The 26680-nt window shown below is 45.9% G+C and overlaps 1 protein-coding gene across 1 annotated transcript; it reads right to left on the reverse strand.

Moving 5' to 3' along the window:
• Nucleotides 1-888: 888 nt before the first annotated feature.
• Vps11 (VPS11 core subunit of CORVET and HOPS complexes) lies at nt 889-16843 on the reverse strand. Its single transcript, XM_057768250.1, has 16 exons — nt 16639-16843; nt 15029-15173; nt 14804-14939; nt 13870-14033; nt 12540-12787; nt 10947-11148; nt 10418-10569; nt 9318-9504; nt 8543-8689; nt 8251-8439; nt 7724-7885; nt 6718-6857; nt 6424-6626; nt 6159-6330; nt 1643-1865; nt 889-1360 (listed from the first exon to the last, which is right to left on the reverse strand). The coding sequence occupies exons 1-16, from the start codon at nt 16827-16829 to the stop codon at nt 1196-1198; spliced, it is 2826 nt and encodes a 941-aa protein (XP_057624233.1). The 5' UTR covers nt 16830-16843; the 3' UTR covers nt 889-1195.
• Between the last annotated feature and the right edge of the window lie 9837 nt (nt 16844-26680).

Raw genomic sequence — 26680 nt, forward strand, 5'->3', positions numbered from 1 at the left:
TACTTTCTTTAAGCAATCTCCCTGGAGCAATTACTGATGGTACCCCAAATAACAATCACAGTAACATAACCTTTAGCCTGACTTCAAAAGGGGGAAACAACGTCTAAACAAAAGATCTTTTATCCTGCTTATCTGATATTAAATACAGAAAAGTCCAAGGCTATTTGGCTTATTTTAAACAATCATTATTACGTGTGTGTGTGTGTGTGTGTGTGTGCACTCACGTGCGTGGATGTGCAAGAATGTGCGTGGATGGAAGAGGCCAACTCGAGGGAGTCCTTTCCTTTCACCTAGTAGCCCCAAGAGATCAAACTCAGATCCTCAGGCTGGGCAAGCACACCTACCTGCTGAGTCTGCTCACTGAGCTGTAGGTTTTTTTTTTTTGTTTGTTTTTTTGAGACAGGGTTTCTCTGTGGTTTTGGAGCCTGTCCTGGAACTAGCTCTTGTAGACCAGGCTGGCCTCGAACTCATAGAGATCCGCCTGCCTCTGCCTCCCAAGTGCTGGGGTTAAAGGTGTGTGCCACCACCACCTGGCCAGTTCTTCAGCAAGTTTAACTTTCCTAGATGCTATCAATCCCACCCACCAGTGAAATGATGTGGGGTTAACCAGACAGGAAGACTACAGGCAGAAGACTAGAACTCTAGAACACAGGGTGGTTCTTAGATATACTTTAGAACCACCTGATGGCAAGGTGTGCTGGTGCATAATCACGCTTTCAATCCCAGACTCAGCAGGCAGAAGCACGAGGATCTTCGGGAGTTTGAGACCAGCCTCCTGGTCTACATGAGTTATAAGCCAGCTAGGGCTACGCAGTGAGACCCTGTCTCAAAAAAAAAAAAAAAAAAATCACCTGAGAAGTCCCCATAAAATATTCTTCAACCCTCAAGTCATTATACTCTTTTATTTATAGGCTCTGAGAACAAGGACCCAAGCACAGCCTGGTAGCCTTGAATAGAGAATAAAGCAGCTATTGTCCACAGAGAGGTTGCTGAGGTGCCCTTCCTCACTGGTGTGGAATAATCTATATTGCTGGTCAGCAGGAGGGGAGCAGGCTGGCAAAGGAGGAAGGAAAAGCAGATTCCGTCTCGAGTCCTGAGGGTCTGGAACTGTGGTCTTGTCTGCTACGACAGATCGCCTGAGGCCATGTGTGTGCTTTAGGGGCCCAGAGTTCCAGGCTTTCCCAGGAGCTGCTGACTAAGTCCCCCTCCTGGAGTGCATCAACAAGTCCCGCTGCAGCCCGGCCTCCAGGCTGGTGGTCAGTCTGGCTGCAGGAGGGTCTGTCAGGAGAGTCAACTTGTTGAAAACCCCTCGGCCAAAGTAGTCAGCAATCACGGAGAAGCTGTCATTCGAGCATTTGAGCTAGAAGGGAAGAGGAAGAATCAGGCCTAACTGAAAAGGAAACAGACGCTCTGGTGCTCCAAGGACACTGTGTGACACTGATGGTGGCCCTGGTCTTGGGTGTCTGTGTGTGACCAACAGAGGCCAGAAGAGGGCATCCGATAGCAAGGAACTGAATCACAGGCAATTGTGAGCCTCTTGATGTGGACTCTGGTCCTCTAGAAGACAGGAAGTGCTCTTAACTACTGAGCTATCTCTCCAGTCCACCCTCTCCCCCAACCTTTTTAACCTACTCATCCCCACCTGGTGCTGGAACTGATCATGGAGATCTCGTTTCTGCTCCTGGGCCCGGATCATATCCATCACCTTGCGGTTCTCCGGGAGGCAGGTGGGGCAGTCAGCATCGCTTTCTGAGTAACTCTCAAAGCAGTGCTGGTGGAAGGAGTGGCCACACAGGAAGTGCACTGAGGGCAGCTCCAAGGCACTGTTACAGATGCTGCACTTGGTCTTCTGGAAGATCTTTGGACTGCGAGCAGGAGACAGGAACAGTGGCAAAGGGTCAGGAGGGCAGGGCCAAATCCCAGTGGAGAGAAGGTCTCTGTAAAGGTCACAGAGGCCCTGTCTGCGTTTATCACACAAAGAATCAAATAGGGACAAAAGCTCCAACTGTTTGTTTGTTTGTTTTTTGAGACAGGGTTTCTCTGTGGTTTTGGAGCCTGTCCTGGAACTAGCTCTTGTAGACCAGGCTGGTCTCGAACTCACAGAGATCCGCCTGCCTCTGCCTCCCAAGTGCTGGGATTAAAGACGTGAGCCACCACCACCGCCCGGCATTGTTTTGTTTTTTTAAGACAGGGTTTCTCTGTAGCTTTGGAGCCTGTCCTGGAATTAGCTCTTGTAGACCAGGCTGGCCTCGAACTCACAGAGATCCGCCTGCCTCTGCCTCCCGAGTGCTGGGATTAAAGGCGTGCGCCACCATCGCCCGGCCCAAGATTTCTTTTTTAAATCACGTGCACATGACTTCAGATATCTGCAGGAAGGAGGAATCAAGGCCCTGGAGTGTAGGTGGTCATGTATCTGACACGAGTACTGGAATTGAACTTGAGTCCTCTGCAAGAATAGGACAAACTTTTAACCATTGACCCATGTCTCTAGTCCCCTTCTCTTTCTCCATTCATTTTCTCCTCAGAATTTGCAACTACCTCAAACACTGTAATCATCTGCCTATTTGCTTTCTAGATTTATCTTATGTGATTTATGAGCTTGAGTATGTATACGTATACCACTAGAGTCAAGGTGCCTGCAGAGGTCAGAAGAGGACATCAAGTGTCCTGGAGTTGTTGTGAGCCATCTGATGTGGGTGCTGGGAACTGAGCCCAGGTCCTGTGTAAGTGCAGTGAGCACTCTTAATTGCTGACAATCTCTATCATTCCGAGTTCACTTATTTAAAATGTTCACTGTATGTCTACAGAACATGAAGCCCATAAAGGCAGGGCTTCTTGTTTGTGCTATCATTAAAGGCTTCAGAGACAATAAAGGCCGAGAGGAATGAAGAAACCACTTCATAATAAACATTTTACAATGTAATGGGAAGAACAGACAGAACACTTGATAGCTGGGTGTGGAAGCAAATGTTATGATCCCAGTGCTTCAGAAAGATTAAGGAGTCCAGGGCCAGCTTCAGCTACATGAGATTGTCTCAACAAAACAAACCCCTAAAGATTTAAAACTTGAGAACATTTTCTGTTATTAATAACTCCATCCAGGCATGACAGCTCATTCCTGAAATCCTAGCACTTAGGAGGCTGAAGCAGAAAGATTGCTTTGAGTTAAAGCTCAGCCCAAGCTGCAGGGTAAGATTATATCTCAAAAATCAATGGTTAAGATCACTGGCTGCTCTTCCAGAGGTGAGTTCAATTCCCAGCAACCACATGGTGGCTCACAACCATCTGTAATGAGATCTGGCGCCCTCTTCTGGCATATGGGCATACATGGAGGCAGAATGTTGTATACACAATAAATACATAAATCTAAATAAATAAATAAAAAATAAAGCAAAATATGGTCTGGAGAGATGGCTCAGTGGTTAAAAGAACTGGCTGCTCTTCTAAAGGACCCGGGTTCAATTCCCAAGCACCAATGGCAGTTCACAACTGTCTAACTCCAGTTCTAGGATCTTACATCCTCACACAGATACGCATTCAAGTAAAACACCAATCCAAATGAAAAAAATAAATAAAGCAAACTAAATTAAAAACAAAACAAACAAAGCCTAAAGTTATAGACCCGTAATTACAGCTACTGAGAAGGCCAAGGCAATAGAGTCAGAGTTCACCGTCAGCCTGGCAGTACAAAGTGAGCTCAGGAAGAGGCTGGGTGATTTAGTGAGACCCTGTCACAAAAACTAAAAGGAAAGCTGGTAAGATGACTCAGCAGATAAGAGTGCTTGCTGTGTAGGCCTGACAATAGTGCATCTGCGATCCCAGCACTCCTAGGGGTGGAAACCTGAGGTAGACTGTAAAATGCAGCACGGCAGAAATAAGACGGGAATTACCGAATGCAGTCCTCTGACCACAGGTCCCACGGCACACATGTACCCACCCTCACACACAAAACAAAGAGTGCTGGGTTACAGTGCTTGGTGCTGCGCTTGCCTGGCAGTTACGTGGTTCTGGGTTCAATCTCCAGAACTGCTAGCTAAAATGTTGAGATCTAAATTATCCACTTTCTGTACTTTCTAAAATCAAATTTTATTTCAGAACATTTCACAACTTAGATGTTTCCTTAGAAATGTAAATATTATGTATGCAGAGAACTGGCCTGGTCATAAAATAACCTCCTCCAAAGCCCATTAAATAATGACTTATGGGGCTAGAAAGATGGTTCTGCAATTAAGGGTACATACTGCTCTTGCAGAAGAGGGAAGTGAATTCAATTCCAAGTATACATGGGGGTGTACGCCGGGGGGTCAGCACTACCTGGAACTCTAACTCCTGGGGATCTAGTGCCTTTGTCATATGCAGGCACCTGCACTCAGGTACACATACTTGCGCGCGCACACACACACATACACACACACACAACTTAAACAAAAAAAAAACATTTTAAAAGAAATTAATAGGGCTGAAGAGATGGATCACTGATTAAGCATGCACACTCCTCTTGAAGAGGACCTGAGTATAATTCCCAGCTTCAACAATAAAGTGCTTACAACTGCCTGTAACTCCTGTTCCAGGAGATGCAATAGCCTCTCTGGCCTCAGTAGGCACAAGTTCTTAAAGCACACTAAAACACACATGATGTGGGATTCCCCTCTGTATGCTGTGAGTATGTTTTATTACCATTGGTTAATAAAGAAGCTGCTTTGGCCTATGGCAGGCAGATTATATTATAGCAAGGCAGGAAATCCCAGCAGCTAGAGGAGGAAAGAAGGCAGAGTCAGGGAGACCCATGTAGCCACTGCAGGGGAAAGACATTAGCCAACCACTGAAGAAACAAGACATAGAAAACGACGTAACGCCAGTCACGTGGTAATACACAGAGTAATAAAAATGGATTTAGTATGTAGAGACAGCTAGAAATATACCCAAGTCATAGGCCAGTGTTGTAATTAATATAGTTTTTGTGTGATTATTTGGGTCTTGGTGGCTGGAAAACAAAGTGCAGTCTCCGCTTACACACACACACACTCTAAAATCTTTTTTCTTTTTTCCTGTTTTGTTTTTCTTAGACAGGGTTTCTCTGTGTAACAGCCTTAGCTGTCCTGGAACTCACTCTGTAGACCAGGCTGACCTGGAACTCACAGAGATCCGCCTGTCTCTGCCTCCTGCATGCTGGAATTAAAGGTAAGTGCCACCAGGGCTGGCTTAGGCTGGATGGTGGTGGCACATTTGTTTGTCGTCCCCCCCCCCCACGTACACACAAAAATCTTTAAAAATAAGATTTATGGTGGGGCATGGTGGCACACACATTTGCACTCAGAATCAGGTGGATCTCTGAGAGAACAGCTAAGGCGATATAGACAGACCCTGTCTCAAATAAAACAAAAACAAAAAAGGGTAGATATAACTAAACATTTTTTTTTAGAATTCCTTCATTAACACATCTTCAACAGTTTGGGATGTATAGTTTCAGTGGTAGAGCAGATGCCTAGCATGTACAAGAGGCCCTAATCAGTGGCTCTCAACCTTCCTAATACTGCAACCCTTTAACACAGTTCCTCATTTTGTGGTGACCCCCAGCCATAACATTATTTCATTGTTACTTATCACTATAATTTTGCTATTGTTATGGATCAGTGATGTAAAGCTGGGAGTGGTGGCACGCACACCTTTAATCCCAACATTCAGGAGGCAAAGGAAGGTAGATCTCTATGAAGTCAAGGGTAGATTGGTTTACAAATAAGTTCCAGGATAGTCAAGGCTGTTACACAGAGAAACCCTGTCTCAAAAAGCTTAAAAATAAGCCAGGTGCCAGGCGGTGGTGGCACACACCTTTAATCCCAGCACTCAGTAGGCAGAGGCAAGTGGATCTCTGTGAGTTTGAGGCCAGCCTGGTCTACAAAGTTCTACGACAGACAAGGCTATTACAGACAAAGCCTGTCTCAAAAGACAAAACAAAACAACAGTAAAACAAACAAACAAACAAACAAAAACTTAAAATAAACCCACAGGTTGAGTAAGAACCACTGGCCTAGATTAATCTTTGAAGAGAAAGAAGGGGGAAGGGAGAGGGAGGGAGCTCAAACAGACTTCACAGATCCTGTGTGTGGAAAGCACACAACACCACACTGTGATAGCCGAAGTCATCCCTCCCACTCTACCTCGACTTGAGTTCCTGGATTTCCTGGCGGATGCGAGTGGTCTCCTCTCTGTACCGCCTCACCCGCAGCTCATCTTGTGCAATCTGCTGACTCTGTTTCTGCAGTTTTTGGACCAGGTAGTCTCGGATGATGGACAGGGTAGCTGTGGAGTTGTGGGCCAGGGTCTGTACCACTGAGATTGGAGGACAGGAAGAAATAAGATAAAGAACCACGCAGCATGCACTGAACAGAGCCTGTCTCTGCGGCAGCCTGTCCTCCCCAGTACCTAGAAGTGGTGGCATGAGGTTCTTGTTCTCGATATGCTTGAGCACAGCGGCCACATATTCCTTGCAGTCTTCCTCCTTGCGGGCAAAGTAGCTGAGGGCCTGTTCCCACAGGGAGGGGTCCTGCTCCCCGTGGCGCTCGCACACGGCAATCACCTGGCGGTACTGCTCGTGCTGCATGTGGTAATGCATGATCTGTTGGAACCTGGGGTCAGGGAAAGGAAATACCTCAGCACTTGTCTCTGGAAAAATCACCTCAATCTTTCTTTTTCCCTGGAAGTCCCCCAAATCCTTACAGCTTCCCCTGCTCATAGAGGTAAAGGACCCCATCCTGGAAGTCGTGCATCTGGCACAGGACCAGCGCCTTGTCAAACACATTGCAGAATCGGCCGCTCTTCAGCAGGGAGATGGCCTCTGCGTGAAGTTTCTCCTTGGCCTACAAGAGAAGGTGGGCTGTCAGTCATCAGAGGGCACAAGACTTTTGTTTTGTTTTGTTTTTTAATATTTATTTATTTATTATGTATACAATATTCTGTCTGTGTGTATGCCTGCAGGCCAGAAGAGGGCACCAGACCTCATTACAGATGGTTGTGAGCCACCATGTGGTTGCCGGGAATTGAACTCAGGACCTTTGGAAGAGCAGGCAGTGCTCTTAACCGCTGAGCCATCTCTCCAGCCCCGGCACAAGACTTTTTAGACTAGGCAGACCTCAGTCTCTTTTTCAGTTCAGTTTCCCATCAGTGAAGCCCATATAGCCCCAGAGGTGAAGCGCTACTCTCAAAATCAGCTGTTCTCAACCTGTGGATCACGACCCCAATAGCAAGCCTCTGTCTCCAAATTTTTTTTTTGGCGGGGGGTGGGGGGTGGGATGGGGTTATTGAGACAGGGTTTCTCTGTAGCTCTGGAACTTGCTCTTGTAGACCAGGCTGGCCTCGAACTCACAGAGAGCCGCCTGCCTCTGCTTCCCGAGTGCTGGGATTAAAGGTGTGCACCACCACCTCCTGGCTACATTATGATTAATAACAGCAGCAAAATTACTGTTATAAAGTAGCAAGCAAAAATAACTCGATGGCTGGGGTCACCACAACACGAGGAACTGTATTAAAGGGTCACAGCATTAGGAAGGTTGAGAACCACTACTCTAAATAAAGCAACAAAAGGCATCCAAAAAGCTAGAGGACAGGCACTAGAGGAACTCTTCTTTATTCACTGCGAGGAAGGAACCCAGGCCTCACACATGCTAGGCCAATGAGCACCCAAGCCATCTTTCCTGTGCCTCCCATGGCTCTGGCCAGGTATCACCTGTAGATCCTTCTCGTGGGCCCAGTTCTGCAGCCTCAGCTCCAAGAGTGTGTCATAGATGCCCTGGGGGGAGTCTGGCTGCACTTCACTCATATGCTCAAGGAACGCTTTCAGCTCTCTCGGGTTGTTTGCAAAGATGGGGATGAACTCCTCGGAGTTGGCCTAGAATGGAGGAAAGAAAGAGATGAGGTAGGGGCTAGAGAGATGGCTCAGAGGTTAAGAGCAGTGACTGCTCTTCCAGAGGTCCTGAGTTCAATCTCCAGCAACCACATGGTGGCTCACAACCATCTATGATGAGATCTGGTGCCCTTTTCTGGTGTGCAGGCAACACATTGTATACATAATAAGTAAATAAATCTTGAAGGAAGAAGGAAGGAAGGAAGGAAGGAAGGAAGGAAGGAAGGAAGGAAGGAAGGAAGGAAGGAAGGAAGGAAGGAAGGAAAGGAAGGAAGGAAGAGGTGAGGTGGCTGAGTGAGCAGGCATCTAAAGTCATCCCTGCTACCAAAAACTGTTTACCCAGGTCTCACCCGGAAGCCTGGAGCCTCCTGATCGCCTCGGCCTTCCGGACTGGGCCGATAGTCAGTACACAGTCCTTTCAGTAACTGGGTTGTCTGCTCAGGTATGTGGTGCATGAGGATCTTGCCGTAGCGCTTCATGTTACTCTCTGCCTGCTCAAATGGCAGCTTACCAATATACTGCAGGGCTTCTTGATAGTTCTGTGGAGGGGTGAAAGGTGAACTAGTGATCTTCCTGTCTCATCCAGCAGGATGCGTTTTTATCATTCCCAGTACATCCTTCCAAAGCAAGAACCTCACCCACCTTAATGTCCTCTAGCTGGATCTTCAAGTACCACTCATGATGTGCGTGGTTCTCAGCCAGATAGAGGGCATGGGAGTAGTAGCCGGCCTGCCGGAGGACCTTGATGGCTGTCTCCACATCAAAGTGGACTTCACTCTCGCTCTTTGTCTGCCAACAAGATGTTAAACAAAGTCATTTGCACAGAAGTGGCTGGAGAAGGGAGAACAAGCAGGCATCTTTAAGGCATGTTTCTAAAGGGCAAAGGCATCTTGGCTTTGAAAACATGATAGCCAGCCTCTTGCAATATCTGCTTGAAAAACATAGGCTTTCCTCTGTCCCTATTAGAAAGACATTTATAGGGCTGGAGAGATGATTCAGTGGTTAAGAGCACTGGCTGTTCTTCCAGAGGACCCAGGTTCAATTCCCAGCACCCACATGGCAACTACAGTTCCAGGGAATCCACCCTCACACAGACAAAACATCAATGTACATGAAATAAAATTAATGTAAAAAAAAAAAAGAAAGAAAGAAAGAAAAAAGAAAAGAAAAGAAAGACATTTCTAGGGACTGGGAGCTTCTCTAATGGCACTTCCTGGGCTTCAGCACCATGGAATGTTCTAGACAACTAGAAGGAGCAACTGCTCTTCTTCCTGTTTATAGAGGAAAGAGCATTGGTTCCCAAATAAAGATGGTCCCCTGTTTTCCTGTGTCCTGCTGAAAAACAGCAAGTCCTGGTAAGTCACTTCAGGTTCCGTGAGGCTTACTAGGAATCATCCCATCCAACACTGCCCTTCACCTTGATGAATTCCTCCAACTTCGAGCTGTCCTTGAGCTTGGTGTAGCAGTTCAGAAGCAGGGTAGTGTGATCAGCATTAGCCAGTGACTGCCGATGCAGGGTCTGTAGGTAGGCAGTCAAGTTGTGGATGCGCTGGGCATCCAGGAACTTACGGATCACGTAGGATGGCTCCAACCTTCCAATGGTTCTAGGGAAACATCAATTATCATCAGGGTTAGAGTACTTTGTCGAGATGGCTGTACAGGGACCACTGCAGCCATGGTAGTGGGTCTTGAGTAGCTCCCTTTTAACAAAGTCAAGGTGGTATCAGTGACATTAGACTATAAACCACACTGTGCAAGGTCCACAAAACTGATTCTTATGTTGTGGTTTCTGAGGCAAGGCCTCACTATGTAGTCATGGCTGGCTTGGGAAATTATTATCTGGACCAGGTTGACCTTCAATTTAGGGCAATCCTCCTGCCTCTCTTTCCCAAGTGCTGGGATTATAGGCAAGTGTCATCAGAACCAGTCTAGAACACTGGTTCTTATTTTTAATGAATCACTTCACAGACCTGCAAGTTATCCTTGCTGCCAAAGTAAGCATGAACACAGGGCTGGGAGGGCTTTGTTGTTGGTTGGGTTTTTTGGTTTTGTTTGTTTGTTTTAGTTTTTTGAGATAAGAGTCTCTATGTGTAGGTCTGGCTGTCCTGGAACTCTCTACATAGACAGGCTGGTCTTGAACTCAAAGAGATCTGCCTGCCTCTGTTTCCCAAGTATTAGGATTAAATGTTTGTGCCACCATGCCCTGTCTTGTGTTTTAAGATAGGTTCAGTGTGTAGCACAGATTAATCTTCAACTTAAAATCCTCCTGCTTCAGTCCTGAGACTATAGGCATGTATCACCATGCCCAGTCACCCTCTCACTGTAAAAGTGAATACTTCCTGATGAAATACAACACCCCACCCCATGCATGCGCACGCGTGCGCATACACACACACACACACACACACACACACACACACACACACACACACTTCTGCCCTCATTTCCAGCATGGGTTCTGAAATCTAGCTGCCTGTTCTGCATCCAAGTTCCATTCCCTAGCACATCCAGACTAACCGGATATACTGCTGAACAGCTCCATCATGGTTGCCCTTGCTGTAGAGATGGTCTCCATACTGCATGAAAATCTGAGCTAGTCCATCACTGTCCAGATGTTGACTCTTAGCCAAGTTAATTGCCATCTCAAATAGATTCTTCTTAAATAACATCTAGAAGAAGAGAGATTAGAACATTGGTAGAAACAGTCCTGAGAGTAGACCCTCCCAAAACATACCCATAACAGACATAGTAGATAATCCTGGAGCTACAACCTGCTTACAGTCTAGACAAAGACCCCAAGACCAACACCAACATCACCTCACCTCATCCAGGTCTCTGTAAATAAGGAGGGCTGGCTTAGGTTCCCAGCCATTACTTCTCTCCAAAGCCACATCCTAGGCCATTTCCTTGTTATCCTATCCTAAGGAAACTGAGTAAGGTTGTGACCCAAAGGAAAGAAAGTCACTGGGCCCAGGGGACCTAAGAAACCCATTCCTGCAGCTACTTCTAGATGCTTGTGCCAGCTCTGAGAACCTGGTGGCCTTGCCTCCAGTTTGGTCTGTGTGTCCTTCTCCTGCAATGCGTGGACCCGCCCATCCCGCGTCAGCACGTACAGGGAGCCCCACTCAGCGAGCACATCCACTACATCCTCAAAAACAGCACTGTAGGCTATGAACTTGTTGCACAGGTCATAGATGTTGAGAATTTGCTTGTCAGAGCTCTGGGAATCCCTGCTGGTAAACTCTGACCTGCACAGGAAAGAAAAGCACCACTATTTAGACCACCTCTCTCTCAGTTCCCTTATGGTTCCTTCACGTGACGACTCTGGTGCTGCCCCACTCCAGTTACAACAAATCGCCTCTCTGGTCCCTCCACATGCACAACTGTGCGGCCAGCTGTGCAGAACACAGTCCTGGTCTGACCCTTTAGCCTCCTACCATTAATCCTGGCCAACAGAGTAGAAAATTAACATTCAGATGCCTACTCACTGAACAAAATCATCATCATCACCCATGGCCTGGTGTGTTAGACAATGAGTTTGGTACTGAATGAAATAATCCAAAGGGGCTAGCAGAGGGCCCTGCTGATAAAATGCTTGCTTTGCAGCATGAGGACCTCAGTTCAAACTTAATCCCACGAAAAAAAAAAAAAAAGAAAAAAAAGTACAGGGGTTGGAGAGATGGCTCAGCAGTTAAGAACACTTACTACTCTTTCAGAGGTCCCCAGTTCAGTTCCTAGCACTCGTATCAGGTGGCTCACAACCCCCTGTAACTTTAGCTCCAGGGGATCTGATGCCTCTGACCTCCTTGAGCAACTGCACACGTATGCACAAAATCCACATAAATCGACACACAAATACATACACATAATTAAAGAAAAAAAACAACAAGTACAGTGGCACACACTTGGGCTAGGGAGGTGGGTGCAGGCAGATCCTGGAGTCTCACACACTTGGGCTAGGGAGGTGGGTCCAGGCAGATCCTGGGGCCTCACACTTGGGCTAGGGAGATGGGTACAGGCAGATACTGGGGCCTCACTGGTGGCCAACTTGCAGCCTACTATACTTGGTGAGCTCCAGGCCAGGATGAGACTATCTCCAAAATAAATAACGTGGATTGTGTCTGGGGAATGACACCTAAGGTTGTTATCTGGCCTCTACACACATGTGTACATACATGCACCTGACATACATGAACATATATACACAAAAAAAACCCAACAGGGAGTGCTTTCACTATGAAAAAGAACCACTATTTCCTTTTAGTGCTCTTTCAACAATAACGACGACGACGACAAAAAACCCAAATGAGAAAACTCATGCCTTATCCTTCCCGGCACTTTGCAGTTGCTCATCACCCAATCCTCTGGCTCCATCTAACTTACGTTAACCAAAGAGCAAAAAAGTCCAATCCTAAGTCCAGATTCTGTGGACCATTATACATTTCCACAGTATTTTCACAGCAACTGTCTGAGCAAAAACAGATTTTTCAGTAAAATTAGTTAACTGAATCTAGATGGAAGATCAACCTACATAAAACTCAAGTGCCAGACTGGCTGGCTCCAGGCATTGGGGTTTTAGAACTACAATGGTTCTGGGGCACAGTCTAGTCCTCTCCGGTTCCCCTTTCCCTGGTCTTACTTGGGAGAAACCTTCCGGTCTCGGGAGACAATGACAAGGTAGCCTCTGAACCAGTGGGCGATGAGCTTATGGCCCTCAAAGGCAAAGCAGGGCCCACGTTCGTCTGGCTGATAGAGGTAGACACACTCATCTCCCGCAACAATGAACTGCAGGTCTTGAGAAGGGTCGCTCAGGGCGGAGCAGCGCAGACCACAACCATGGGTGTCCAACTCCACACGGGGGTAGTCCTTTCCAGAAACTATATAGGACTGCCAAAGGTAAAAAAAAAAAGTTAGCAGGCTCCCTTTGAAGAGGCAGCACCTAAGCCTTCATAAAGACAATTCATTTCTTTTCTTTATTTTGCTGCCTTTCTTCAAGATAGGGTTTCTCATCGTAGCCCTGGTTGTCCTGGAACTTGCTTTGTAGACCAGGATGGCCTCAGAGATCCACCTGCCTCTGCCTCCTGAGTGCTGGAATTAAAGGCGTGCACTACCACGCCAGGCTACAGATATTCATTTCTACCTTAACTCTTTTACATTTTCTCCACTTCGCGTTCTGTTTGCCCTCGGCAGCCTGCCTTCTCCAGTCACCAATACCTAGCTACTAGATGAATGTATCGGGGGCCAAGCTCTCTTCATTTTTATGTTACCACAAACTATCACTAGAATCACGGGAGTTAAAGAAACGCAATGATCCTTTGCTGGCAGTGTGGGCACAGTGAACACGAGGCTCTGGGACTGACCCCTGGCACAAACATTTCCCAAAGGCAGTTCATGACTGCCTCTAACTCCAGCTGGCCTCTCAGGGCAAATGCATACACACACCCTACACATAAATAAAAATTTGGGCCGGGTGGTGGTGGCGCACGCCTTTAACCCCAGCACTCGGGAGGCAGAGGCAGGCGGATCTCTGTGAGTTCGAGGCCAGCCTGGTCTATAAGAGCTAGTTCCAGGACAGGAACCAAAAGCTATGGAGAAATCCTGTCTCGAAGAATCCAATAATAAATAAATAAATAAATAAATAAATAAATAAATAAATAAATAAATAAATAAATAAATATTTGGTGGAAAACTTTTAAAAATTAGTTATGCAGTAGAATACTAGGAACCAGAGAGGTAAAGCCATTTGTCTAACTGTGCTTACCAACGGAGAATCAAGTTATTCTACTACAAGCAGAGTTCTTTCCCTAAGCCTACCTCTTCTACTGTGAAAAAATAAATACCACACTGGGTAAATAACTCAAGGCTCTATGTCTAATTTTAAGACTCCCGCCTCTCCTGTTAGTTCCTTACCCTACTGCCCTGAGCCCTGGAGAGACGATTATTCCCCTTGAGTGCAACCTTAGTCCTACCTGGACATTTTCAGTTGTCACAACAAACAAGTGGGTGGTCTTCCCCGCTTGGCGGAAGGCCAGTCCAGTAACAGGATAGTTGCCCTTGTGCAAGATCTGGGTCTTGCTATGGCGGTCCCGGGTGATATCTCCCTTGTTCAGAGTCACACTGCCATCTGTGAAACCTGAAGACCAGAAAGCAGTGTTTCAGGGTGGATGAAAAGGGAGTGGAGACAGAGAAAAAGGCCATCAGTGGCACTCATGAGAAATGACATGCTTTCTCCTGCACCTGCATCTCTCTAATGGTAACGTGGCAACCTCAGTATCTGTATTCACTGACACATCTTCACTCTCTTTCTTTTTTCCTTTCTTTTCTTCTTTTTTTTTTTTTTTTTTTTTTTTTTGAGACAGTGTTTCTCTATATGTCCCTGGCTGTCCTTGAACTTGTTCTGTTGACCTGGCAGGCTGGCTTGGGACTAGGAGATCTGCCTGCCTCGCCTCCTGGAGCTGGGATTAAAGGTGTGCATCACCACGCCCAGTACGTTCACTGACGCATTGTCAAAGAATAATACTAAATGTCTTCCTATTTTAAACTTTTAATAAACCTACAAGGCCTTGGGTCAGTACCATGAGAACACCACACAGGAACTGAAGAAACAGCTTCCAAGAAAACGTGTTTAAAAATCTAGGAATGGTGTTCTAGACAGTCAAGGCACACAAAAAAATACTGTCTCGGCCGGGCGGTGGTGGCGCACGCCTTTAATCCCAGCACTCGGGAGGCAGAGGCAGGCGGATCTCTGTGAGTTCAAGGCCAGCCTGGTCTACAAGAGCTAGTTCCAGGACAGGCTCCAAAGCTACAGAGAAACCCTGTCTCGAAAAATTAAAAAAAAAAAAAAAATACTGTCTCAGGAAAAAAAAAATCTAGGAGTTGGCTTTCCTCTTCATTGCTGCTTACCAATGGCCATAAAGTTGAGATTTTCATGAACCGTCAAACAAGACACCACAGTTGGCTCTGTCCCTGGGATGGCAGGGAAGATCCGAGTGCACAGCGGATTGCCACCATCCCTCTTTTCCAGGTTCCAGATCTTTACCTGGGGACAGACCGCAGACATGCAAATATTGGATTCCCTCCAACCAAAACACAGTCTAGGCTTCTGGATCTCCCTTTCCTGGGACTTACCAGGGGGTTAATGCCCTCTTCATCCTCCCCAACTGAGGCCAGAATATTGTGCTGCTTCAGCTGATACAGGTGTGTCACACGCAGTTTATAGGCCTGGAAGCCTGTAAGATGTAGGGAGCGTGGCAGGAACCAGATCTGGCCTTCCATATGTGCAGGGTGGTTAAGAAGCTTCCTTTCCAAGGAGTAACACGCCCCATCCCCACCCTCTTAGCCATCGTTGCATTTTCTATGCTTTAAATTACCTGCAGACAACCACACTCTTAAAGTATTACTATGTAGATGAGGAATTAAAATATTTTATGGGGAAAAAAGTTGGAATTGAAAAAGAATGCCAGGCAGTGGTGGTGCACGCCTTTAATCCCAGAATTTGGGAGGCAGAGGCAGGCGGACCTCTTCAGTTTGAGGCCAGCCTGGTCTACAGAGTAGGTTCCAGGACAGCCAGAGGTACATAGAGAAACGCTGTCTTGAAAATACAAAAACAAAAGCAAAAAGAAAGAAACACACGCACACACACCTTAAGAGAAATCACATTCACATAACTTCAAATTATAGGATACTATTACAACTGCTCTGTCTTAGTATTATCGTTGCTAATCTCTTGCTGAGCTTTAGAAATGAAAGGTATGGTCAATGTGTTTTCACTGATATAACCATTTTGAATTTACCATGCTACAAAAGTGACATGTAGTAGAAACCCTACTTTGGAGGGCTGAGGGGCAAAGCAGTTGAGAAGGCGGCGTACTCTGAAGTGTCAGCCTTTCCTGGGCTAGTAATATAGGTAAAATGCTTTCTTTGAGATCATCCCCTAATCCCAGGGCTCTCATTACAGACAAGGGCAGATTTCTGTGAGTTCAAGGCTAGCCAACCTTGAAATGAAACCCTGTGTTAAAAAAAAGATACTCTCTTGTGGTGCTGAGCAGGTCTAACTTCCCGTCAGCAATGGAGTCAGAAGGGAAAACTGATAAAGTACCGAGTACCATGTTTTACACTGGTAGACTAGGAATGCTAAACGCATTTTTGGCTTGTAATACTTTCCATTTATGATGGATTCGGCTGGATGTAACCCATCATAAGTTGAGGGACATCTCTACAGGAAAAAGTAGTACCCACGTCACTTGTCACAACCTGTGGCTTCAGACGTCACCTGAGGGCTGACTGTACTTACAACAGAATCTAGATATCAACGAACGTGCACATAACCTCTTTAACAACTCCAAGGCCTTTCCCCCAAATAACTTGTGAACAAAACAAACAAACTCCTTGTCTCATCTGTCTCCTTTCCTACAGTATCAGTCAGGACAGCCAACACCTTATACACACATCCGCGGCAAGTAGCATCTGCTTGGGAGGGGACTGAGCTTAACCTTCTCAAATTGGCATTAACAATCGTTTCACAGAAAAGTAAACTGAAGCGAATGTTGAATGACTTGCCCAGAACTGCTCGGTTGACAAGTTAGAAAATGGACTTCCTTCTTTCTCCCAGCAGACCACAGAAGAGGTCTGGGCTCGCATCTAACTGCGAGGGCACAAAGCACCACGGACAGATTCCATTCCAGGTGGAGGAATCTCTTCGGGCTTCCACGGAGGAAAGAGACAACTCCACGAGAAGGATATCTCCAAAGACCAGGCTCCCGCGGCCAGAGTCACAGACAGTGATGCCAGGAGGGAGGCAAAGGAACTTGGAAGCAGACGATCCAGAGGCCGGCGCGGCCCCGGGAGCGGCCCCATCATTACCCAGCGGCTCCTTCACCAGCTCCTTCTCGAAGAAGACGAAGCGCCGCCACTGCAGGTAGGCCGCCATCTTGGCCGAGGGCCCCCGCCTCCGGAGCAACGTCACGTGAACAGCACAGGCGAGTCATGTGAGGGGCCTCCTCCGGGGGGCATGCGCACACAGTAGGCGGGGCCTGCTTCGCAAAGCTCTGGGGGTGGAGCTTGTTCGGTAGCGCCCTAGTGCTTTTATCTTGGTATGACTCGGAGGGCCTTCATCTCTGCGTTGTTTTCCCCTTCCGACAAGTGGTGGCGCCTTTCGAGGCCAGCATACCCTCCACAGCGAGACCATGTCTCGAAACTAAAATACTCAGCTCTGTTCGGTGTCGCTGTGCAAATGGAAATGTTTTGGGAAACTGTCTAATGCTTCAGCTTTTTAATGTTGAATAGAGCTGAAATTAAATGCCGCCTTTTAAGAAATGGTTAAAAAAACAGCCTAATCAAATTCAATGCTTTTTTTTTTTTGATACATAAAACTTTACAAATGGGCCGGGCGGTGGTGGCGCACGCCTTTAATCCCAGCACTTGGGAGGCAGAGGCAGGCGGATCTCTGTGAGTTCGAGACCAGCCTGGTCTACAAGAGCTAGTTCCAGGACAGGCTCCAAAACCACAGAGAAACCCTGTCTCGAAACACCCCCCCCCAAAAAAAAAACTTTACAAATGGATCTATTCCATTAATAGGCAACTAGACGGATAGTATGTGATTTATGTGCAATTCTCTTTAGTAAATACATCCCTGTATGCCAATCAGAAATCTTATTTCAACAAAGGAAGTTTTGAGTATGGTTTTGTTGTTGTGTTTTGGCAGGAGTGCGAGGGTGGGGTAGCGGACAAATCAATAAAATGCTCAGGCACTAATGGCTCTTGATGAAGGCTGTCACACATTTTGAGTTGTAGTGGGTTACATTTTTAACCTGCCAGAAATATTTTAGGTCAGAAATGAAAGCAGGTATCCAAAACAGGTTTTTCAACTGCTGGAAAGGAGAAATAGCAGTTTGTGTCTGCCACTGACACGTTCTGAACCCACCTTGTGTTGTGTATTTGTGTGTCTATCGGAGTATGGAGCACCTGATACACTCAAAGCCTGTTCACTGAGATGGGAATTATTGATGAAACGGAATCTCCCAAGGCAGTGTTAACTTTCTTACCCTTTCTATAGAGGCAGGATGTAGGGCAGGGGAGAGTAGCAAACACCAGGGGGTGGCTGTTTTCAGAGCAGAGTGGTTAATAACTGGTAAGTCGAGGTATTCCATGGCTGTTCTAGCACTGCTGACTAAACCAGCTGTGTAGAGACAACTCTGTCCTGTTGGTGTGCCAGAGGGAACCAGAGAAGCCCTGTGAGGAATGTGACCACGTCAGCTGTGACATCTTGTTCACCAGGATTGATCTAGTTAACTTAGTTGTCTAAGCAGATGTCCCCTTCTCTCATTCCATGTGTGACCCTCCTACAGTACGTTTAGTTGAAGGCCCTGACCTTCCAGGTCAAAGGAGAACCATTTCTCAGTTCAAGCATACGCGTAGCTGAGCTACCTACTCGACCCTCCAAACATGCTCTCGAGAAGTATTGTGATTCCAGGACAGCCAGGGCCACACAGTGAGACTGCCTTAAAAAAAACCAAACAGAAGAGAGCAGCCCACGGAAAGCACGCCTGCCTGTGCTCCAGGGCAGAAGTCTTTCTCTTTCCGATGTCTGGATCTGGCCCTACCAGTGTCTTTAGGGAAGTGACACCAAGGCAAAGGTGGCCCTGCCAGCGTGACCTACAGCGCCTCTTTATACCCGCTACTTTGCTTTTCACTTCTTCACAAATATATTTTCAGAGGGGCTGGAGAGATGGCTCAGAGGTTAAGAGCATTGCCTGCTCTTCCAAAGGTCCTGAGTTCAATTCCCAGCAACCATATGATGGCTCACAACCATCTGTAATGGGGTCTGGTGCCCTCTGTTGGCCTGCAGGCATACACACAGACAGGATATTGCATACATAATAAATAAATATTTAAAAAACAAACAAATATATTTTCAGCACTCCCCATTCCTGGCATTGTACTAAATCCCCAAATGTGACCTTTGACCACCAACCACCCTAGGGAAGAGGCTTTAAAAACAACTGACTAGGGCCAGGGTTAGTGGCTCGTGCCCGTAGTTTGGAAGGTTAGGGCAGGAAGATCGCCATGAGTTCAAGGCTAGCCTAAGAGACCCTGTCTCAAAACAAAAAAAGAATCAGCAGTAAGCAGCCCTCAATTTCATGTAGCAAATTATACCTAACAGTGTTTTTGCTTTTCATAGAGTCTTGTAGCACCCAGCTGCAAAAAGAGGTGTGATTATCCCAGGGGAGAAGTGATGCTCTGGCCAAAAACATCAAAGTTATCTGAAAATGAAACATGAGTTCTTGGTTTTCCTGATCTTTAAGTAGACACTATTCTGGGGCATGAGGCTAAGGTGCACTTGTCAGAACACACACCGGGGTTAGTCTGCTTTTCTAACCTAGGAGCCGTCGGTCAGGTGAAGAAGACAAACAGGTCGTGTACAGATTCCCGTACAGTTTTGAATACTGAGAACTCTGGTTCTGAAGGAGTTCAAGAATCATACAAACTTTAAATTTTTTTATTATATTATTTTGTGTATAGGTGTTCTGTCTGTGTTCCTGAGGTAACCACAAAAGCCAGAAGAATGTGCTTGATCTCCTGGACATGAATTTACAGACAGCTGTGAGCCACTATGTGGGTGCTGGGACTCAAACCCAGGTCCTCTTGAAAAGAAGTCACTTCTGACCTCTGAGGTCACAAGAAACACATGTGGTACACGAACATATATGCAAGAAAAACATTCATATACACAAAATGAAATAAATAAATCTAAAATATATTTTTAAATAGTTTAAAAGGCTAGAGATGGGCTGGGCGGTGGTGGCTCACACCTTTAATCTTAGCACTTGGGAGGCAAAGGCAGGTTGATCTCTGTGAGTTCAAGACCAGCCTGGTCTGCAAAGCTAATTCCGGGACAGGCTCCAAAGCCACAGAGAAAACCAAACAAACAAACAAAAGGTTAGAGGTGTATCTCTGTGGAGAACTCCTGTCTTGTATGGAACTAGCACTAGTTTCAACCCTTAATGCTGGAGCTGGGAAATGAATTTAGAGAAGTCAATATAATTCCACCAGGTGGTGGTGGTGCACGCCTCTAATCCCAGCACTCTGGAGGCAGAGGCAGGGAGAGCAATATGAGTTCGAGGCCAGCCTGGTCAACAAAGTGAGTCCTGGGACAGCCAGGACTGTTACACAGAGAAACACTGTCTCGAAAAACCAAGAAAAGTCCTGGTGGTGGTGGCACACACCTTTAATCCCATCACTTGGGAGGCAGAGGCAGGCAGATTTCTGTGAGTTTGAGGTCAGTCTACTCTACAAAGTCAGTTCCAGGACAGTCAGAGCTACACAGAGAGACTGTCTCAAAAAAGCAAAAAACAAAGAAAAAAAAAAACCCACATAAAAAACAAGAAAGAAGAAAGGGGGGGAGCTAGAGCAGTGGTTCTCAACCTTCCTAATGCTGTGACCCTTTAATACAGTTCCTAATGTTATGGTGACCTCATCTATAAAATTATTTCATTGCTACTTTATAACTGTAATTTTGCTACTGTTAGGATTTGTAATGTAAATATCTGGCATGCAGAATATATGCTATGTGACCCCTGTGGGATTATACCCCACAGGTTGAAAACCATTAGGCTAGCAAAATGACTCAGCAATGAAGAGCTCTTATTTTTTCAGAGGATCCAGGTTTGGTTCCCAGAGCCAATGGAGCAGCTAATGGCTGTCTGTAACTCTAGTTCTAGAACCTATGATCTGACACCATCTTCTGGCCTCCTAAGGAACTGCACATTCATTGCACATACATACATTCAAACATACATGACAGCAAAACTTCCTATACATATGTTACGCCCAGATCACAGAGTCCCCCAAAAATGAACTAGAAGACTGAGTCCCATATGTAAAAGCAAAGAGCCTTTATTCTTATTCAGGTTCGAATTCAGACTCTTGTGTGTCCAACGTATTGGAGTGATTGTCATTGGCGAGCCCAGAGGTCAGTTGGGGTTGGGTTTTTATAATACCAAAGGTTGGGGTGAGAGATTTCTAAGATTCAGGACCCCTGATTGGCTGACATTTGTCTAGGGGTGTCCTGGTGAACAGCGATAGGTGTGTGTTGGCAGGTGGTCTTTCTTGGAACCAGGGTAAACTAAGGAGACTCAGGCCTCTTTTGAGCTTGTCATGGCTGGGTCCTATAATATATGCAATAAATATAAACATTTTTAAAATAAAAAAAATAAATATGTAAGAAAGAAAAGAAACTAAGCCAAACACCGAAGAGGGAAAAAAAAGCCAGAATAGTGGCACATACCCATCTACAATCTTAGCAGTTGGGAGGTGGAGACAGGAAGAAACAGAATTCACAAACAACCTCAAGCCTGGCAGTGGTGGTGCACGCCTTTAATCCTTGCACTGGGGAGAAACAGGCAAGCGGATCTCTGCGGGTTCAAGGTCAGCCTGGTCTACAGAGTGAGTTTCAGGACGGGCTGAAGAAATAAAACCTCAACTAAGATCAGGCTGAGCTAGAACTTCCTTAAAAGACTTTAGAAGAGCTGGAGAGCTGACTAGCAGTTAAGAACATTTGAACATTTATTGCTCTTGAAGAAGACTCAGAGCCATTCATAACTGCAATTCCAGTTCCATGGGATCTGGATCCGACCTCTTCCTGGGTTTTTTTTTTTTTTTTTTTTTTTTTTTTTTTTGTCTTTCAAGACAGGATTTCTCAGTAGCTATGGAGTATGACTGTTACTCGCGCTGTAGACCAGGCTGGACTCGAACTCACGGAAATCCGCCTGCTTCTGCATCCTGAGTGCTGGGATTAAAGGTGTGCGCCACCACCGCCAAGTCAGACCTCTTATGTCTCTTCTTATGTCGTCCTTGGATACCGTACATACATGATACACAGGCATGCAGGTAAATTCTCACACACGTAAAAGAAACGGAATAAACCTTTTTTTCTCCCATTAAACAAAAAAAGTGAAGCTGGGGCAGTGATGGCACCCACCTTTAATTCAGGAGGCAGAGGCAGATCATCCTGGTCCGCAAAGCAAAATACAAGAAGGTTGCCGGGCGATGGTGGCGCACGCCTTTAATCCCAGCACTCGGGAGGCAGAGGCAGGCGGATCTCTGTGAGTTCGAGACTAGCCTGGTCTACAGAGCTAGTTCCAGGACAGGCTCCAAAGCCACAGAGAAACCCTGTCTCGAAAAACCAAAAAAAAAAAAAAAAAATACAAGAAGGTTGCAATTTTACACAGGGAAATACTGTCTGATTGGGGGAAGGGGTGATGGCAATTGGCATATATAATTTTAGCATTTGGGAATGTCAGAAAACGTCCATGAATAGTCTTGTAACCTCAGTTACTCCAACACGTGGGTCGTTCTTTGTTACCGGAAATCGTCGCGGGTCCGCTAGCCAATGAAAAGGAGGAGATTGGTCCAAAGGGCGGAATTTTGACTGGGAAGGCGGAGCGGAGGGCTGCGCGGGCGCTTTTGGTCCAAGAACGGCAAGTGGGTGCAGCTACCGAGCTGCTGATGACTCCTTTCGCATTCCTTGTTTTTTGTGGTTGCTGAGCACGGATTTTGCTTGATATAAACGGTAAAGTAATCCTTTGGCTCCCTTCATCATCTGGTGCCACTTCAGCAGGCTGCCGCCGGGCCGGCGCCCACAGCCTCAGGCGCCCGATGCACGGACGTCCGTCCCGTGGCCTCCCGAGCGCCAGCCCTTTGGCTGCGGAACTCCCGCGCACCCGTCCGTCCTCCCCGTCCCTGCCAGCTTGCCCGGATTGCCAACTCTTTACCGGGCACGCGCGGTTCCGCATGTGCGGAGCCGGTCGCCGACTCGCCCCACTCAGGAGGCCCAGGCCTCGGGCCTCAGGCTAGGGTTGGAAAAGCCGGGGAAAAGTCCGGCTCGCGTACACGAGAGCTCGGGGTCAGAAGGAAGCTAGCGCTCCCAGCCGGACTCCTCCCTACCTCGCCCCACAACACTCCAGAGCCATTCGGCGATGGCATTAGCCTCAGCCTGGAGTTCCCAGCCCGCGTAGCTTCGTGGCGGCTTGTGGCGCCACTGTCCACAGCTTCCGAGCTGCCTCCGGTCTCCCGCCCCGCCCCATCCCGCCGGCAGCACACAGCCCCTGGTCTCTGCCAGCCGCTGCACCTGCGGGCATCTGCCTTCGTGGCAGTTCCAGGCAGCCCTAGTCCGTGCTGCCTCCTGGCACCCCCTACGTGTGCCTACGGGCCCACCCGGCGCTCAACCTGAGGCTCTCTTTCTCATCAAAATTGTTTGTGTAGTTTAAATTCTGCTCTGAAATACAGGGCAGTCAAACTTGGGACCACATAAAGAGGGCAGAGTTTCAGGGCCTTTTTTTGGCGCCACAACTGTGACATCTGCTGACCAAACATGGTTATTACATCATAAAATATCGTGTCTGCTGGTCAATTAAGATTATCACACCTACAACAATCTTACGAAGATTTTAACAGAGGTAAATTATTTGATAACTTTAAATAATTAAGTAAAATTTTCGTGCCAATAGCTTGTAACATCACCATTCACGCAATTAGAGACCTCATTTCTGCTATGGATGCAGTGCTAGGAGAGAGATGCCACCTAGCTGGGATGAATACATTTCTAGATATAATTGTTATTAATCCGGTAATTCATATCTTATCCTTTAAAAAGTGGTTTGATAACAGTGCTAAAAATTAGAATCTGACTAAGATAGTACAGACTTTGGAATATGTCAATGAGAAATTGATAAAGTACAGGCAATTGAAAAAGCTTATGACAAATTACTAGAAAGAATTAGGAATTTAGAAAGTCATTTGCATGCTGTACAGATAGTCACTCAGGAAGACAAGGCAGCCTAGAGAGAAGTTAAAAACTTTAGACACGTAGATGAATGATCAAAACAAGAATCTAAGGCTGGAGAGATGGCTCAGCGGGTAAGAGCAGTGACTGCTGTCCTGAGTTCAATTCCCAGCAACAACATGGTGGCTCACCATCTGTAATGAGATCTGGCGCCCTCTTCTGTCTTGCAGGCATACATGCAGACAGAATACTGTATACATAATAAATAAGCAAGTTTTTTTTTCTTATAAAAAAAAAATTTGGTGGTGGCGCACGCCTTTAATCCCAGCACTTGGGAGGCAGAGGCAGGTGGATCTCTGTGAGTTCGAGTCCAGCCTGGTCTACAAGAGCTAGTTCCAGGACAGGCTCCCAAGCTACAGAGAAACCCTGTCTCGAAAAACTTAAAAAAAAAAAACAAAAAAACAAAAACAAGAATCTAACTGATTTAATGAAGTCTTTGGAAGCATGAAAACTATTCAAGAGGTTCAAACATTATGGGAAGCAACTACTAATAGACTCCAAGCCTCAGAAGAACTTACTAAGACTGATAAAAAGAATGTTCAGACAGATGAAAGGAGTCAGAGGAAAGTCAACCTTACCTTTATTATATCATATGATTAGAGATGAGCTACCCAAGGTTCTTGTCTCATCCAATTATTCTTCCTATTAATGTTTATAAAAGGCCAGCAAGCCGGGTGGTGGTGGCACACGGGGCTTTAATCCCAGCACTTGGGAGGCAGAGGCAGGTGAATTTGAGTTTGAGGATAGCCAAGGCTACACGGAGAAACCCTGTCTCAAAAAGGGGAGCAGGGGAAGACCAGCAAATCACAATTACCACAAAGGATATGCAGACTGCCAGTGGAAATCTAAACATAGAGATTTAAGAGATATTAAGGAAGCAATGGATTCTTATGTAGACATGGAGCATATGTGAGACAGTTTTTAAATACTTGATCTTCTAGGAATAGGATCACCCCAAATAACTGGAAGCAATTAGTCTCAGCAGTATTAAAATATGGTCATTAATTACAGTGTGAAAGCTCTAACACTGGAAAAGAAGCTAAGGCCCTTGAACAAGATAAGATTAGAGGTTTTGAGGCTTCCCAAGATCAGATACTTGGTGAGGGCCGGCATGCTGATGTGGATAGTCAAGCTACATTTCACATCACACCTTGTCCTTATGCCATACAGCAGGGTTCAAGATGTGTTGACCTCAGAATGGAAACATTATTTGTTACATTGGGGAAGGTGTTTTGCTTTTGTTTCCACAGGTGAAAAAAAGCTACAAATACCATCAAAATTAATAAAGGTTTGGTTTGATTGATTATGAGAAGTGATAATTCATAACTGATGTGGTGATTCGACCTGTTGAGAAGAAAAATTCACCCAATTACATTCAGGGCAGGGTTCTGTTTTTATCTTTCCAGGAAAATAAAAACGTCCATGTTGAGGAATTTAAAAACCTTTGGACAAATAAGCATCTAAAAAAGGGAGAACTATCCAAAAAAAAAAAAATTACCAAGAAAAGGAATGATCTGGTCTAATGGTATAATCTACTATCAGTAGGGTAAAAATTCACATACCTTTCAAAATATTTGGTTTGCTGGTCTCTACAGTCATGTTATCAGGTGGTCTTTATGTAGTCCCGACTCACTTCAAAACTAAAGCTGGCTTTAGTTTTAGCGTTGGATTGTGGCTCTTTCCTCCTCTAAATCCAAGCCTGTTGTTAAAAGAAAAATCAGAGCCGGGCGGTGGTGGCGCACGCCTTTAATCCCAGCACTCGGGAGGCAGAGGCAGGTGGATCTCTGTGAGTTCGAGACCAGCCTGGTCTACAGAGCTAGTTCCAGGACAGGCTCCAAAGCCACAGAGAAACCCTGTCTCGAAAAACCAAAAAAAAAAAAAAAAAAAAAAAAAAAAAATCAGAGGTTCTGTCTCAGCAGAAGAGCCACCTGGTATGGGACAGAAGAAAACCAAAAATGTAGGGACTGTTGTTGTCAGGACACTTATGTCCCCAAAATTCTGTTTCTCACCATACTTATTTTTGATTCTTTAGAACCTTTCTTTAGATACAGTGCTATCTTAAAATTTAAACGTTTTGATATTAATAATGCTTAAATTTTCCACAGTGAATGATTTTCCTAACAGCGATCTCTGAAGTCTCCAGAAGGAAGATGGGGCCCAACAGCAACTCTACCTGGTTCATCATGATGCCTTTTTTTGTTTGTTTTGTTTTGGTTAGATTTTTGACTTTTCGAGACTGGGTTTCTGTGTAGCTTTGGAGCTTGTCGTGGAACTCATTCTGTAGACCAGGCTGGTCTCAGACTTACATAGATCTGCTGTTTTCCCTAAGGTTAGGGAATACCCCCAGAGTACCAGGCCCATAGATACTTTTACTTTTTCACCAGGACTAAACTTGACCTTTTGTTTTTTTGAGACAGGGTTTCTCTCTGTAGCCCAGGCTGACCTTGAACTCACAGAGATCTTCCTGCATTCTCCAGTGCTGGAATTAAAAGCATGCACCACCATCGTTGAGCATAGATGCTCCAACTTCTTACAGTACCCTAAACAGAACTTAAGAACTTCAGATAAGCCTTAATCATTAATCAGAGACTGGCTATAAATGTTACATCTAGTCCTGAGTTAAATCCTAGACTTAACTATTACCTTAGTTTTTTTTTACAGGATCCAAAAGAGATACATTTGCCCTCTAGACAGCAGGAAGCAATTCTCCCTCTCCCAATAGGTGGGATGGATGGGTGCTTGGTTTTACTTGGGGTTATGTATAATAGTCATCTGTTAGGGTTGGTTACAAATGTAAAATTATGCCGGGCGGTGGTGGTGCACGCCTTTAATCCCAGCACTTGGGAGGCAGAGGCAGGTGGATCTCTGTGAGTTCGAGACCAGCCTGGTCTACAGAGCTAGTTCCAGGACAGGCTCCAAAACCACAGAGAAACCCTGTC

The sequence above is a fragment of the Chionomys nivalis genome, chromosome 4, assembly GCF_950005125.1.
Source record: "Chionomys nivalis chromosome 4, mChiNiv1.1, whole genome shotgun sequence".
Lineage (NCBI taxonomy): Eukaryota > Metazoa > Chordata > Mammalia > Rodentia > Cricetidae > Chionomys > Chionomys nivalis.

Bases quoted from the DNA above. Each gene is read 5' to 3' on its own strand.
- Vps11 (XM_057768250.1), bottom strand. From the start codon at position 16,829: ATGGCGGCCTACCTGCAGTGGCGGCGCTTCGTCTTCTTCGAGAAGGAG. The intron at 11,149-12,539 runs GTAAGACCAGGG...TTTCCTGTGCAG, and splicing joins GACCGGAAGGTTTCTCCCAA to GTCAGAGTTTACCAGCAGGG. The intron at 6,858-7,723 runs GTGATACCTGGC...CTTCTCTTGTAG, and splicing joins CCCACGAGAAGGATCTACAG to GCCAAGGAGAAACTTCACGC.